Raw genomic sequence first — 16087 nt, forward strand, 5'->3', positions numbered from 1 at the left:
TACATTCCAGTATTTGAATCAATATAAATGTAGTTTACGAGATATATACATAATACTTGCAATACAATACAATACAATACATACTTATGCTCTTGCTCGCTCTTCTTCCCCCCCCTCAGGACCCCCCTTGGATAATACATCCATTATTTCGTTTCTAACCAAGGATTACAATTTATATGCTAACCTTTATTCTCTCCACCACTTCTAACCAGATTGCAATGCTGGCTTCATTGACACCTAAAATTCTTGCTGTAGATATCTCTAGATAAATCACATCGAGATAGGTAAGAACCCATACCTTCAGGCAAATTTTATCCGGTTGAATCCATCGTGATGCTATCAGCTTTTTAGCAGCCGTAAAACCGGACAAAATTAGTCTCTTTAGCTGTATAGAGGCTGCTAACTGAGAAACATCATTCAACAACAATACAGAAGGCAGTACAGGTATGGTCAGAAATAAAAATTCTGATAATCGCGTGGTTACTTCTTCCCAGAATATCTTAACAGGGGGGCATTCCCAGTACATATGTATAAATGTACCGATATCACCCCTTAGACACAAGGAGCATAGAGAGTCTTGTTTAAGCCCCATTCGGTTCAATCTTATAGGAGTCAGTTAAGTCCTATGAATATAATTAAGATTAATCTGTTGATGATCCGGGTTGCGTGACGCTAGTCGAACGTTTGCCCAGACTTCTTGCCAATCAAAATCTACTTCCAAGTCTGGTATATCCCTCCTCCAGACTGAGTCTAGGGGGAGGATTCCATACGAAGACGTAAGTAAGTGATGATAAAAGTCAGATACGAAGCCTCTCAATGTCTCCCTTTCATAGAAGAATTTGTGATATCTGTGGTGCTCAAGTGGTATCTTTAATGGGACTCCATGAGCCTTCAAAGTTGCTAATAACTGTATATAGAAATAATAAGTGGAACTGGTGAGGTTAAATTTGTTATGAATTTCATGATAGCTACAGAAACCCTGTTCGTTGAAGATATCTCCCAATGTATGTATGCCCTGCTTTTCAGCGGAAGGAAAATGCACTCCAATTGTGTTAAATCAACCTGATTGGTTACATTAGCATTTTTTTTTTATTATTATATATTAGATTCGATTTTGGATTATTAGATTATATATTGTAACTATATTTATTGTAGGGCAAATATAACAGAGGGCATACATACCCTCATCTCGCACCTTGTTGCCCATATGCGCCACATGTCCAGAGTTAATTATATTGTTATATTGTTTACACTGCCTTTTATTCTATTTGTATTTTTACTTTTCCACTGTACTATAATTCTGTGACCTGTACCATGTCTTCTACTACCTGTACCCCCCCCCCTCCCACATGCTGCTATGATGCCTGAATTTCCCCAAGGGGATCAATAAAGGAATATCTTATATCTTATCTTAAAATCAAAGCACCACCCACCTCCTCCTGGGCATAGTTCAGCTTGTAGGCCCTCTTCACCGCCGGGTCAAAGATGGTCTGCGGGGTCCAGATCTTCATCTGTAGCAGGCCCATGTTGACCCAGAACACCCCGGAGCGGACCAGCTGGTTGGCGCCCCCCTGGACCCTGCTTTGAACGTATTGCTGCAGGCCGGCGAGGCAGACCTCCAGGAGGCCCTCTGGGAGCAGCTGGGGGGTCAGGAAGTCTCCGAGGGACGTCTGGATCTCCTGGGCGGCGATCAGAGGGTCCTTGTCCTCCACCAGGCTCTCGCAGCTCTCCATGTAGCCCTCCTGCAGGCCGGGTGGCAGCAGGTCCGCCATGCTCTGCAGCTGCCTGCGCAGCACCAGGCCCTGGAGCCTGAAGTCTGTGCACCTGAGGAGAGAGAGACAGGCCGAGAGGGGAGATCCAGTGAGACCAGGGCTGGGCGATGAATCCAGTTCCAATTTCAATTATGATTTTGGCTTCCCACGATCATGAAAACAAGAAAATCAAGTTAAAACGGTTATTTTGCCACGTTACTCTCATTTAGTCTTGTGTTGTAAATGCAGCGCACCCTTCCTTCACAGTTGTGCGCTCAGCCCCCCCCCCCCCCCCCCCCCCCAAGCCCAACCAGTAGTTTCAGCTCACGTTGAGAGGGGAGGATGGAGCCACGACACGTTTCTCAATTTATTTTGAAACATCTTTGGTAACTTGTAGAAGATGACAGAAAGGCAATTGTGTTTTGGACTATAACGTTGGATCAATGGACGCGATCGATATTTGGAATGGCGATCAGGAATTGGATTAATCTTTTTTTTTGATCCACTTTTTCTCCCATTTTTCTATATTTTCTCCCATCCCAATTTCGTATCATCCAATTCAACCCTCCCCTGTCACGAACGCTGTTTCTTGCCTCCCACAAGCCGGCTGCAATGTGGACTAAGTCATACATAGCACAAGTCCCCTCCGGTACTTGAGGTAACAGCAGTCGCATCTTTTCACCTGCGCAGCTCGATCTCTCAGTGTCGAGGAGTAACGCGTGGGAGGCTCACGCTGCCCCCGACACTTCCTGATTCTACTGCGCAGGCGCACCAACCGACTTGTAGGAGTCGCTTGTGGAATTGGATTAATCTTTTGCATGACATCAGATGTGAGGTAAGGCCTTTATGTTACGAATCTTGGGGTAATCAGATTTTCCTTTCTCCGCCATCAGAGCGCGCGCGCGTGTGTGTGAGGTTCACGCCGACCAAAGTACGGAGAAACGATTTTTCAGACCCCGCTTCTTTTTGTACATGAGGACACATATACTATCGATAATCTAGCGTTTATTTGAAAACGATTCATAAATCAGCCGAAAAATTACGTGTTTTGTGTATTCCACTAAAGGGCTATTATCGTGTCTTTCTCTGGAATTACTAGAAATCTCCAAAACTATAGTCGTATTCAAAACGGTATAAAACGGAAATGTACCGATGAAAAAACAATCCGTTTCGTACATGTTGACTGCAAGCAAGTCATTGATAAGCGACGTGGTGTATTAGACCCATAGCCATAATTTAAGATATAGTTTAAGCGTTCGCAAATATCCCCGTCCTCCCATTGACTAAAGTGCTGGCATACAAGCCCTAATTTGGTCATATGGGCGTGGCTCTGAATAAATAATAATAATAATAATTTAGGACCTGCTCAGAGGTCATTAATCGGCATGCATGCGATCCATGTATGCGATTCGTCTCTGCGATTAACCCATCCCGTCGTCCTTCCCCCCCAAGGGCAGCCGGGAGCAGACAGGCGCAACGTGAGCCGCGCCAGGGGACCAATCCAAGTGCTCCTGTCCGTCTTCGTCAAGGACGCCACAGCGTTAGCGATCTTGTTGTTGTGCATGTTTTTCCATTGGGTTTATCTTATCGGGGGGGGAAACCCTTGCAAGCACGGGGAGAACATGCAAACTCCACACAGAAAGGCCTGGGAGATACCCCACCTGGGTAACTGGCATCATGGAGACCTGGTCCCCAAGCGGGAATCGAACCCTGGACCTTCTTGCTGTGAGGCGACAGTGTTTAACCACTACACCACCGTGCCGCTTCTCATTATTAATGAGTTAATAATCGTGATTTCAATATTAATAAAAATAATCGTGATTATGATTCTTGCCACAATGGAGCAGCCCCAAGTGAGACAGTGGAAAATGTATATGAATGGGTTCAAGTATTTAATCTAAGACAGTGATGGGTTAGATACAGGGAAGGAACCTAAAGACCAGTCAAATGCTGGTACATTTTTGGTTGGCAGCTGGTAAGTTTGTCAGTTCTACCAGCCATTTGTTAGGTGTCTCTAAAATCTATCCAAACATAAATTGTTGGTAATTATTAGTAGGTGATAATAATTGTGTGTCATGCCTTTTTATTTGATACATGCTTTGTCTGTGATGTCAAAGAGTGAACCGCCTCTCTCTCAAAGGTTAATGGTCTGTTCAGTTTAATGGCCAGAGAGAGGGGGTTGAGGCAAGTACAGGATTCTGCACCAGCCATCGCTATTTTGGTAACCATCTGACATCCTGCTTTCTTATCTTAAGTACCAAGGAAAGTTAAACTCTTTGTTGACTCATGCATCCCTAAATGTAATGACTTTGTTTCCCGCTCTTTTCTTTGTGTGAAAGAGAATATTAAGCTCTGCTGGGGTGTTGACTCTCACTTCACCTCTTAACACGCTTCTACTTTTCTAGCTTATTCTCTCTTTAGGTTTCTATGCAACTAACGATCTTTTGACTATTGTTTTATGTAATCTTGTAATGGATCCATACTGTAATAATCATAATCATATTGAACTTCAGAAATCGTCTCCTGATCATTCTACTTTTGGACAGCAATTAAATATTGTTATTTCAATATCAATTAATACGTTTGGGGAAACCAAATATTCATCGTTACAGTAACTCAAAATCAAACTGGTGAATTTCTTTGGATTCACCTGCCACTGTGGCGGGATGATAAATGTGGCTTCCCACCCAGACTTATGGTTAACCAAAGAAAACAAGTCTGCTATGGTTCAGGCTTCACTAAGGCAATGCGTTTTTCTCTTGGGTCAACCGTACCTGAACTCAGCCAGCGCAGGGAAGGCCATGTTCTCCCACAGCACCGCGCTGACGTCCTGCAGCTGCTGAATCCTCTCCCTCCACTCCCCCAGGGTGACGTGGGACGAGGAGAGCAGACTCATCCCAGAGGGGTCGGGCGGACCGCCGGTCTCGCTGCTGCTCAACACTCCCAGCATGCACCTGGACCACACCGCTTTACTCAGCATGGGAGGACCCTGGAGGGGACACAGGACACACGTTGATCCCCCGTTCATATTCTGAGTGGTCAAACTAAGAATGCAGGCGTTTTAAAAGGTAAGATTGGATAGATTTTTGATTAAATGCAGATTTTAATTCTTTGAAATGACAGAGCAGACAATTCACACAATTCTCTCACAAATGGACACCTACAACAATAACATGTAAAATGGGAAATCTATTGCGGATACCATGTTATCGGTCCCGTGGTGGCGTTTGGAAGCCACCTGGGTTTCGGGGGAAAGGGGGTCCCATTTCAGCCAGCGCTCAGGGTCCGAGGTCACACTGCTGCTCCACAGGGCAGCCAGGGCCTCCGATAGCAGCTCACACCACACATACTGCAGCTCCTCCGCTGGCTGGAGGGGGAAAGGCACCATATTCAATACATGTTTTTTACACATTTTAGGTATACTTTTATATAATTGTATTATTCTATTATTAAATTTGTATGTCTTATCACATGTAAAGATCATCATTTTCTAAAAGTATGAAAATATAATTTCTTATAATTAACATTACATGATGACAAAGAAAGACAGTGTCTGAACCAAACACTGTGAATAAATAAATAAATAAATACATACATACAAATAAATAAATAAAAACCTCTGTACTGACCCGATCACTGCTGAGCAGGAGCCATAGAGGCTGGAGCTGGTTGACGTTCATGGGGGTGGACTGCAGGCAGAAGCGCAGGTGTCTGGAAAGCTCCCTGCGCAGACTGTCCTCCACCTCCTGGTCACTGTTGAGACTAACACTAGTTTAGTATGACTGCATCACTGTTGAGACTAACACTAGTTTAGTATGACTGCATCACTGTGGAGACTAACACTAGGGTAGTATGACTGCATCACTGTTGAGACTAACACTAGTTTAGTATGACTGCATCACTGTTGAGACTAACACTAGTTTAGTATGACTGCATCACTGAGACTAACACTAGGGTAGTATGACTGCATCACTGAGACTAACACTAGTTTAGTATGACTGCATCACTGTTGAGACTAACACTAGGGTAGTATGACTGCATCACTGAGACTAACACTAGTTAGTATGACTGCATCACTGTTGAGACTAACACTAGTTAGTATGACTGCATCACTGTTGAGACTAACACTAGTTAGTATGACTGCATCACTGAGACTAACACTAGTTTTGTATGACTGCATCACTGTTGAGACTAACACTAGGGTAGTATGACTGCATCACTGAGACTAACACTAGGTTAGTATGACTGCATCACTGAGACTAACACTAGTTTAGTATGACTGCATCACTGTTGAGACTAACACTAGTTAGTATGACTGCATCACTGAGACTAACACTAGTTTAGTATGACTGCATCACTGAGACTAACACTAGGGTAGTATGACTGCATCACTGAGACTAACACTAGGTTAGTATGACTGCATCACTGAGACTAACACTAGTTTAGTATGACTGCATCACTGTTGAGACTAACACTAGTTAGTATGACTGCATCACTGAGACTAACACTAGTTTAGTATGACTGCATCACTGAGACTAACACTAGGTTAGTATGACTGCATCACTGAGACTAACACTAGGTTAGTATGACTGCATCACTGTTGAGACTAACACTAGTTAGTATGACTGCATCACTGAGACTAACACTAGTTAGTATGACTGCATCACTGAGACTAACACTAGGTTAGTATGACTGCATCACTGAGACTAACACTAGGTTAGTATGACTGCATCACTGAGACTAACACTAGTTAGTATGACTGCATCACTGAGACTAACACTAGTTAGTATGACTGCATCACTGAGACTAACACTAGTTAGTATGACTGCATCACTGAGACTAACACTAGTTAGTATGACTGCATCACTGAGACTAACACTAGTTAGTATGACTGCATCACTGAGACTAAGACTAGTTTAGTATGACTGCATCACTGAGACTAACACTAGGTTAGTATGACTGCATCACTGAGACTAACACTAGTTAGTATGACTGCATCACTGAGACTAACACTAGGGTAGTATGACTGCATCACTGTTGAGACTAACACTAGTTAGTATGACTGCATCACTGAGACTAACACTAGGTTAGTATGACTGCATCACTGTTGAGACTAACACTAGTTAGTATGACTGCATCACTGAGACTAACACTAGGTTAGTATGACTGCATCACTGTTGAGACTAACACTAGGTTAGTATGACTGCATCACTGAGACTAACACTAGTTAGTATGACTGCATCACTGAGACTAACACTAGGTTAGTATGACTGCATCACTGTTGAGACTAACACTAGTTAGTATGACTGCATCACTGAGACTAACACTAGTTTAGTATGACTGCATCACTGTTGAGACTAACACTAGTTTAGTATGACTGCATCACTGAGACTAACACTAGTTTAGTATGATTGCATCACTGAGACTAACACTAGGTTAGTATGACTGCATCACTGTTGAGACTAACACTAGTTAGTATGACTGCATCACTGAGACTAACACTAGTTTAGTATGACTGCATCACTGTTGAGACTAACACTAGTTTAGTATGACTGCATCACTGAGACTAACACTAGTTTAGTATGATTGCATCACTGAGACTAACACTAGTTAGTAGGGATGGGTACCTTTCACATTTGAACCGATACCGGTACCGGTACCTGTGAATCGATACCGGTACCCAACGGTACCTTTTTTCGGTAATAAAAAAAAAAAAAAAAAAAAAAAAAAAGTATTTTTTAGAAGAAAAAAAAATCGTACTTTTTTTTTTTTTTTTTTTTACTTTTTTCTTTTCATGTCAACATTCACACGCACAATATATGCTTACCTAGGATTTGACTTGATTCAACAACAAAGCAGTCGGAGCAATGACAAGCCGAAAACTGTCGAAATTTAATTTACCTACCTCAGTCGTAAAAAAAAATCCAAACTTCAAATAACTACAATTTCGACAGTTTTCGGCTTGTCATTGCTCCGACTGCTTTGTTGTTGAATCAAGTCAAATCCTAGGTAAGCATATATTGTGCGTGTGAACGTTGACATGAAAAGAAAAAAGTAAAAAAAAAAAAAAAAAGTAAAAATTAATAAAAAATATTTTTTTTTATTTTTTTTCCGGTTTCTCACTTGATTCGATACTCGGTAGTACCGACGTGTTTCGGTTCGGTACCTCAAAAGTACCGAATTCGGTACCCATCCATACTAGTTAGTATGACTGCATCACTGAGACTAACACTAGTTAGTATGACTGCATCACTGAGACTAACACTAGTTAGTATGACTGCATCACTGAGACTAACACTAGTTAGTATGACTGCATCACTGAGACTAACACTAGTTTAGTATGACTGCATCACTGTTGAGACTAACACTAGTTAGTATGACTGCATCACTGAGACTAACATTAGTTTAGTATGACTGCATCACTGAGACTAACACTAGGTTAGTATGACTGCATCACTGAGACTAACACTAGTTTAGTATGACTGCATCACTGAGACTAACACTAGTTAGTATGACTGCATCACTGAGACTAACACTAGTTTAGTATGACTGCATCACTGAGACTAACACTAGTTAGTATGACTGCATCACTGTTGAGACTAACACTAGGTTAGTATGACTGCATCACTGAGACTAACACTAGTTTAGTATGACTGCATCACTGAGACTAACACTAGTTAGTATGACTGCATCACTGAGACTAACACTAGTTAGTATGACTGCATCACTGAAACTAACACTAGTTAGTATGACTGCATCACTGAGACTAACACTAGGTTAGTATGACTGCATCACTGTTGAGACTAACACTAGTTAGTATGACTGCATCACTGAGACTAACACTAGGTTAGTATGACTGCATCACTGTTGAGACTAACACTAGTTAGTATGACTGCATCACTGAGACTAACACTAGGTTAGTATGACTGCATCACTGTTGAGACTAACACTAGTTAGTATGACTGCATCACTGAGACTAACACTAGGTTAGTATGACTGCATCACAAGGGAACAATCAGCTCCCAGTTCATTTCTTTCACATAAGTCTCAGTCAATGTGCACAGTTTGGAGAGGATGAAGGGTGGAAATCACCAAAACATCTGTATGAAAATACATCAGTGGAAGAATGTGTTAAGACAGTTTGTACTACTAGGGCATGTTCCCTGGGGACTCTGGTTCTTACCCTTGTGTGAGGGCCAGTTGCAGCAGGTCTGCGCTGAGCCGTAACTGGTTGAGAACAGCCAGCTCCTCCATGAGGGGCCAAAGCTGGGCCCGGCGGCTGAGCTGCAGTAGCACCTCCCTGGGGGGAGAGGCGCCGTCTCCGCGGTCCTCCTCCCTGGACAGGCTGGAGGGCTTGTCCAGGAGGCCAGAGGAAGTCATCCGACTCTGCTGGTTCTCCACACAGGACAGCAACTTCTCCAACACACCTGGGGTTAAAAGGAGAAATCGGGATAAAAAAAATAAAAATGCATAAATAAATAAACATCTTGCACAATTGTTTCTTCCTTGTTAGTTACTTTTATTTAAACCTTATTCTATTGACTGGGTTCTTTGCTCTCAGTACTCGTGTCGGCTGCTGGTTACGTTGGCGATACTACAATTAAATGCCTAAAAAAGGTAAATGTGATGTGAGGTAGATGAAAGAAAGAAATGAAAGCAAGAAATAACGAATGGGTATAATGAAAGTGAAAGCAGGCCACCAGCTCACCGGACTTCTGGGGCTCCAGCTGGTTGTTAGCGAGCAGGACCAGACCCCAGGCCTCCAGCAGGCTCTCCTTAGTGTCCAGCCCCAGAGCAGCACCCTGCAGGCGGACCAGCTCCTGCCTCCAGAGGGTAGCGGTGCTGTCCAGCCTCAGGTCACTCACATCCAGCGCCTTGCTCAGGACCCTCAGCCGAGAGGCACACTCGGCCACCGACTCCAACTAGAGCAGAAAGACCGCGGGGATATTGGAAATCAACACCGGAGCATGTACAGCAAAAGCACAGATTTTTGAGTTTCTTCCCCTCAGCAGCTCGCCTGGTAAACGAGTCAGGTGTCCCCCTGCTCCCCCCCCCCCCTCTATGGCGAGCTGCTAGGGCTGGACTTCTGGACTTGAACTTTGTGTTGCACTGTATCCATGTCCCCAACCACCGCACTTTCACAGTCTTATTGTTGTCTCACTGTTATGTCCTGTCTTGCACTTTACTTAAAATTATTTATTTACTGTTGTATTGTTCTTAAATGTGAAAAAAGTATGCACTGTAATGCCAAAACACGTTCCATTTTGTACCTGTATGAAATGGCGAATAAAGTAATCTGAATCTGAATCATTCCGGTGGATCAAAGGGCTCCCTGCTGTACCTTGAATGGAAGTGCTTTTCCCAGGGTCTTCTGGATTCCCTTCAGGGCCGTGGCGGTGGAGACCGGCGTGGACAGGACCATCTGGATGGCAGCCGACACCGTCTGGAGCTCCTGCTGCCCCCTGGTGGGACACAGCGGTTATAGCAACGTTATTACACTGCAGGGCGATAAAAAGGGCATCTTCTCTGCCCCGTTTCAGCAACCAACTTCAGTGGAAAATAGCACATAACATCTCGTCTCTCTTTCAAGCCTCTCGGTCATTGTAGTGGGGCAGCTTAGCTGAAGAATTGTGCACTTTGTGATAAAAAGCGTCAAACTTGGTACATTATGTAGAGAATGCTACCTTTTCCAGTGATACCAATGTTATTGTTCTAGTCCAAATATAACCAGAGATTTTACATATTGAATGTCACCACTGCATGTTGAAAAAACTTTCCCAGTCAATTTTGAGACATTCAATATGAAAATTGGAGCTGAGCTGCCCCACTATTGTGTCTGTGCTGTGGCACTGATGTGTTGTGGCAACCACGGCCAATGCGTCACTTTGACATATGCAAGCCAAAGTGCACTTCTATACTACAATCTCAATAAACAAAGTGATATGTCAATGGGATATACGCCAGCAGTTCCCAAACCATTTCGCCCAAATAGATCCACATTAGGCCAAGGACCATTTGACATGATTGCTTTTCAGGGAAGATTCGTGTTCTTAGATATGATTTAGTCCAGAATGCTACACATTGGTGGCGGAGGAGGCAAATGACCCTCTACATTGTAAAGCACCGTGTCATTCATTTCTTTTACTCACTCAAAGGTGGCGGCAGCGTCTCCCAGGAGGAGCTGAGGTAACCGGAGGATGAGGTGCTTCTGGACCCACTGCCAGTGTAAGGACAGGACGGAGACGCCCTGGGAGTCGGCCGGCAGCGTGTTGCACACGTCCCAGAAACGATCTCGCCACTGCAGCAGCTGCAGGATCTACAAAACACACAAGAGAACCGTGTTAAGATGCATCACCGCAGGGAACGATATGAATAGGAATATAAAAGTGGCGTGGCTATTATGAAAATGACTCTGGGCTTTACTTCAAACATGATGTGGTCAGAGATGTACGGCTGTCCCGTCTGCACGGCCTGCAGGGTGAAGGAGTCCCACAGGTCGAAGAAGGTGCGGAGGTGCATCAGCACCGGGTGGGGCAGGTGGCCGATGTCCACAGTCCCTGGGGAGATACAGACGACAGCACGGTATCTCAGACACTCTCATACTGATGGTCTGTTTTGTGTTATGGAGATGTAGTTGATGGACATGCTGCTGCTTCCACTCTAAAGCCTCTAGACTCTGTGTATCATTCTGCCCTTAGCTTCATCACTGGTGACAGTTATGGTGCCCATCATTGTATCCTGTATGCTGAGGTTGGGTGGTCCTCTCTGGCAGAGAGACGTGACGTGCATTGGCCCGTCCAACCCTGTATAAGGCCATTATTGGTGATGTCTCGACCTACATGACCTCATCATACTCACTCTGGTGATTGGCTTACACACTTAAGGTTCCTAGAGTTTGCACTGAATTAGGAAAATCTGCTTTTAGCTTCTGTGCCCAAGAAACATAGAATGTTTTGCAATGCACTTTAAAACTCAATTCATTAGTATCTATTGGTCAGTTTAAATCTATAATACCTAACCATTTCACCACAGTCTGCACTTGTTTTAAATTATTTTACATGTTTAATTGATTGACTTTCTGTTTCTATATTGTTCTTTTTTCATATTTATTATGTTTTGTATGCCATTGTAAATGAGAGCTTGCTCTCAATGATCCTTCCAGATTAAATAAAATGTAATGAATACCTGACACACACACACACACTTCTTTTTATTTCAAAGTAGTAGAAAATATTCAACACCTGTGTCTCTCTGCCTACCTTTGCTGAAAGCGGTGGCGATTCTCAGGGCACAGTTCTGAGCTGATAGATTAATAGCACAGGTACAGATCACAGACCGCTCCTCCCTGTCCATCATCAGAACAATCCTGGGAAACAAACAAATGAATCGAGTTGACTTAACTGGCCATACAGAACGCGTTTGTAAAAGGGAACTCGTTTTGGATGGTTGCTTGGCAGTCTTGAGTGGACAACCTCATACCTGTTAGCGACTGCATTCAGGGCCTCAAGAAACTCCATGTACCGTTCCTCATCCTCAAAGCTACATTTGTTGGCTAGAATGTCCAGGTACTGTTTGTTCCAGCGCATGTCCACCTGAATCCTGTATTCGTCTGACAGCATTAAAAGAGATGGTAAGTAACTTAACAGGGCAGAACCGACAGCGAGGGATGCACAGATTCCAATTCAGTTATCAAGTACTGGTCTGATTCATTGCTTTTACTGAACAGTATAGACTCGGGAGCATTCGTTGTGGGTAATTGAACAACAATGACTGAGGTATAATCCATATATCTCCATTAGAGATCCAAGATGCTTCCATGTGCCAAAAATGCTGAAAATCAAGTCACTTTTCTATCATTTCTGTTTCGTATGGCTCTTGGTATCAGAGTATTAGGGAAATTCTCTGACAGCAAAACCCTGTTTTTGGCTGGTATCAGGCCAATATTGGCCATCACTAATATCTGCATGTAATGTTAATTTGTAAGAAGTGAAGAACAAGATCATCAGCATATAGTGGAATCGGGCAGCTGAAGGTAGCTTACCTATGCTGTGTGGCTGGAGTAACTCGGTGAGGGACTTGCCCTTCACAGTCAGCTTGCTACTGAACACAGCCTTTAGAGCCCGGTTACCAGCCTCCACCTGGACCAAGGCTGGATCTGAAAGAGACAACTTGCCTCAGGGAAATGTTTTACAGTGACATATGCAAAGTATCACTTCTATACTACAATCTCAATAAACAAAGTGATAGGTCAATGGGATAGGCCAGCGGTTCCCAAACCTTTTCACGTCAAGGACCCCCAAATAGATCCACATTAGGCCAAGGACCTCCATTTGATATGATTTTGTTTCAGTTACCCTCATTCTAGAAAATGTCTGTTCTTAGATATGATTTAGTCCAGAATTCTACAAGTGTGTATGCTATGTGCGCGTGTGTGGGTCGTTGTGGAACCCCCTCGAGGGCCCTTTTGGGCATCACTGGGCTATGGACAAAAGAGTTAACCACTGGGCTATGGACAAAAGAGTTAATCACTGGGCTATGGACAAAAGAGTTAACCACTGGGCTATGGACAAAAGAGTTAACCACTGGGCTATGGACAAAAGAGTTAAATGAACCAACCAGGGGCATATTTGTAGCTCTTGCCCAGGTGGGACAGCCAGTTGCTACGCAGCACCCAGTCTCCATGGGAGGCTCTCTCAGTGAGCAGTCGCACCGCCGTGGGGATGAGGCGCAGAGCGTCCCCGTCCTCCAGATCCACGACCCCTCCAGAGAACACTAAACCCTCGTGGACGCCACTGCTCTGCAGCGCCCTCTGCAGGTCGCTCAGGCTGAGCGGGCGATTTCTGCACACAAAAACAATTGGGTCTCGTTGATAAAGTGAGCATACAAATTAATCTTCGATCAAAGGGTTAAAATGAAAGTATTTATTTTATTTGAAAGCATGTACACTCGGTTGGATAGCCGGTTAGAAGGCAGGTAATCTGACACATTTCTTATAATCTCAACGTTTTGATTTTATGGTTTCAACGACGGCATGATGGATCTGAACTGAATCAATCTTAGGAAATTATGCCACTATAATGTGAAACGCCCTACCCACAGCCGTAAAATAATGTGAATCCCTACCCTCCTTCAAAACCGCTTTCAAGGAGCACTTACGGGTGGCTGCAATTAGAAACTGGCCCCTGTAAATGTCAAAATCCCCCCCCCCACCCCCCCTCGAATGTAGTTTCTTCTATTTTTTTTTAATGGTGTTCTCTCTTTCTTACACAGTACTGTGTATGTCTTGTATGTCATAAATGTCTTGATGAATTGAAAATGGAGGACCCTGATGTAAACAAGACAAAAGTATTTTTCTGGTCTGTAACCTCTTAGCAGTTGTTTGTATTGAGCTGTACTGTATTGTACCCATTCTGCAATCTGTTAATAAAGTTTTCAATCAATCAATCAAACAAAGTTGGGTTAGAAGATGTCCATCTGCCTACAACCTCGGCGTGAGTCCTACCTCTTGCCCTGCAGACTGAGGGTGTTGAGGCAGAAGGAGAGGACCTGTCCGTCCCGGAGGACCGAGGAGAAACAGGAGTCCTCCGTGGACAGCAGGGCGGAGGGGAAGCCGTCGGGCCACACCCCGGCACACAGCAGCCCACTGCCCCAGTCCTCCGTGTCCAGGATGGCCAGGTGCTGCTCGATCACCTGCTGAGCTTGCTGGGGGGACGGAGAGCAACAGTAGCAATCAACTCCCATTCTCACCACTATGGCATGCTATGGCATCAAGCTGATATTAGCCTTTCATTGAATATCAGATATTGGCCTGCCTTTGTTGTCTCCTTTAAAACATACATACTTGTCAGAGTTGTTTGGTCTGATCAACTTGGGGGTTAATTAATTCCTCATATTAAATGCAATAATGTATCCTTCGCAGTTACTTGAGATTTATTTGGTTGTAAAATGTTACAATTGTAACATATTGAATATAAAATATTGTTTATCGACAGCTTTCGGTCCAAAAAATATCTGTATTGGCTTTCAACGGAGGAAGCAGGTTGATAAGGTGGCTGTTACCCTCTGGCTGGCAGTGTTGCGCTGGCAGATGGAGTAGGCCTCTCCACAGGCGTGCTGCAGGGCACTGGGCAGGTCCACTCCTCTCTGGAGCTGGCAGGACAACAGTGTGGCAGCATGGAGCAGGGAGGCCACAGAGGAGGCAGGGGAATCTGGGCGGAGAGGAAGACATTCTTATTGACTCTCTTCGCTTTTTATTATTATTTTTTTTTTATATGCAAAGAGCCTCATAGAACAGCAACGTCAGTCATTTATGGTTAGCCCCTAGTGGTGGCTCATAGGCATGGTATCGTCCATGAGACTTTGGTGAGCACGTTCTTTTACAGCATCACCCCGCTACGCAATCAGAAAGTTACAAACATCCACATCTTCAGGCTTCTGCTGTTCAGCAGTTCCACTGCACTATGCAGACCGTGACACACACATGTAGGGACAGAAAAGTGTTCCGGTCAAAAAAAAAGCATAATATGATCTCGATTCCCATGTGCTGCTCACCCCAGAGAGTGTCTTTGATGCTTTTGTGTATCTCGATCAGTAGGTCGCACACGCAGTCTCCGGTGACCCCCGCAGTGTGCAGCACAGTCTTCAGGTCCAGGGTGTCCCAGCACAGCCCCTCGTGTTCCCCTGGGATGTATATCTCCACCCCCCTGTTCCTCATGGCTCTGGAGATCTCTCCGTGCATCGGGTCCATGGTCAGGAACAACCTTTTAGAATCCAAGAGCGAATGGTTAAGAGACCGGCCCGCTCCATAATATAGAGGTTTTGATAGCAGCGTAATAATGTAGCTGACGTTTTGTATGTTACCTGAAGTTGGGATGTGGGGTGATTTTGGGCGTGGTTCCGTCGATAACCCCTCGCTCGTTGATGGTCAAACATCCGGCAGGCTCCAGGAGGGCGTTCAGACGGTCCAACACGGAGGGGCTGAGTGTGAGCGACACAACACACCATTATCAACTGCAACCCTGACTCGAGGGGCTCGTTAAAAGCACCATCTATTTGCCCTCAAAAAAGCACCACAAAGCACAACAGTCTCCTAACCTGCAGAAGTTGACGTTGTCCATGAGCAGCCAGTCTCCCGCCTGCAGGGCCTGGACCAGCATGCCGTCCAGCCACTCAAAGCCTCCGTTGGTCCAGCCGTCCTCCAGCTGGGCCAGGCGCTCCTTCAGCAGGGTGAAGTCCATCTGGAGCTTGGACATGTCTGGGGGACAAACACTTTTTAAAAAAAAAACTTTTAGCCATTAACTGGGACAACATCCTGTATAGAAGATCACTCTGAATCC

At 44.4% G+C, this 16087-nt stretch overlaps 1 protein-coding gene across 1 annotated transcript in view; it reads right to left on the reverse strand.

The window, feature by feature from the left end:
• The window catches only part of mdn1 (midasin AAA ATPase 1), a 113002-nt gene that overhangs the window by 45707 nt on the left and 51208 nt on the right, over positions 1–16087 (reverse strand). The window contains exons 44-61 of the mRNA XM_084313776.1: positions 15846–16005; positions 15612–15728; positions 15303–15511; positions 14811–14959; positions 14254–14453; positions 13368–13591; positions 12793–12906; positions 12231–12360; positions 12011–12117; positions 11175–11308; positions 10901–11067; positions 10093–10213; positions 9460–9673; positions 8935–9178; positions 5381–5504; positions 4954–5118; positions 4526–4740; positions 1434–1824 (exon numbers count right to left, since the gene is read on the reverse strand). Of these exons, the coding sequence (XP_084169902.1) occupies positions 1434–1824; positions 4526–4740; positions 4954–5118; positions 5381–5504; positions 8935–9178; positions 9460–9673; positions 10093–10213; positions 10901–11067; positions 11175–11308; positions 12011–12117; positions 12231–12360; positions 12793–12906; positions 13368–13591; positions 14254–14453; positions 14811–14959; positions 15303–15511; positions 15612–15728; positions 15846–16005 (3185 nt within the window). The remainder of the gene's footprint in view (positions 1–1433; positions 1825–4525; positions 4741–4953; positions 5119–5380; positions 5505–8934; positions 9179–9459; positions 9674–10092; positions 10214–10900; positions 11068–11174; positions 11309–12010; positions 12118–12230; positions 12361–12792; positions 12907–13367; positions 13592–14253; positions 14454–14810; positions 14960–15302; positions 15512–15611; positions 15729–15845; positions 16006–16087) is intronic.

Source organism: Notolepis coatsorum, assembly GCF_963971535.1.
Source record: "Notolepis coatsorum genome assembly, chromosome: 5".
Classification (NCBI taxonomy): Eukaryota; Metazoa; Chordata; class Actinopteri; order Aulopiformes; family Paralepididae; genus Notolepis; species Notolepis coatsorum.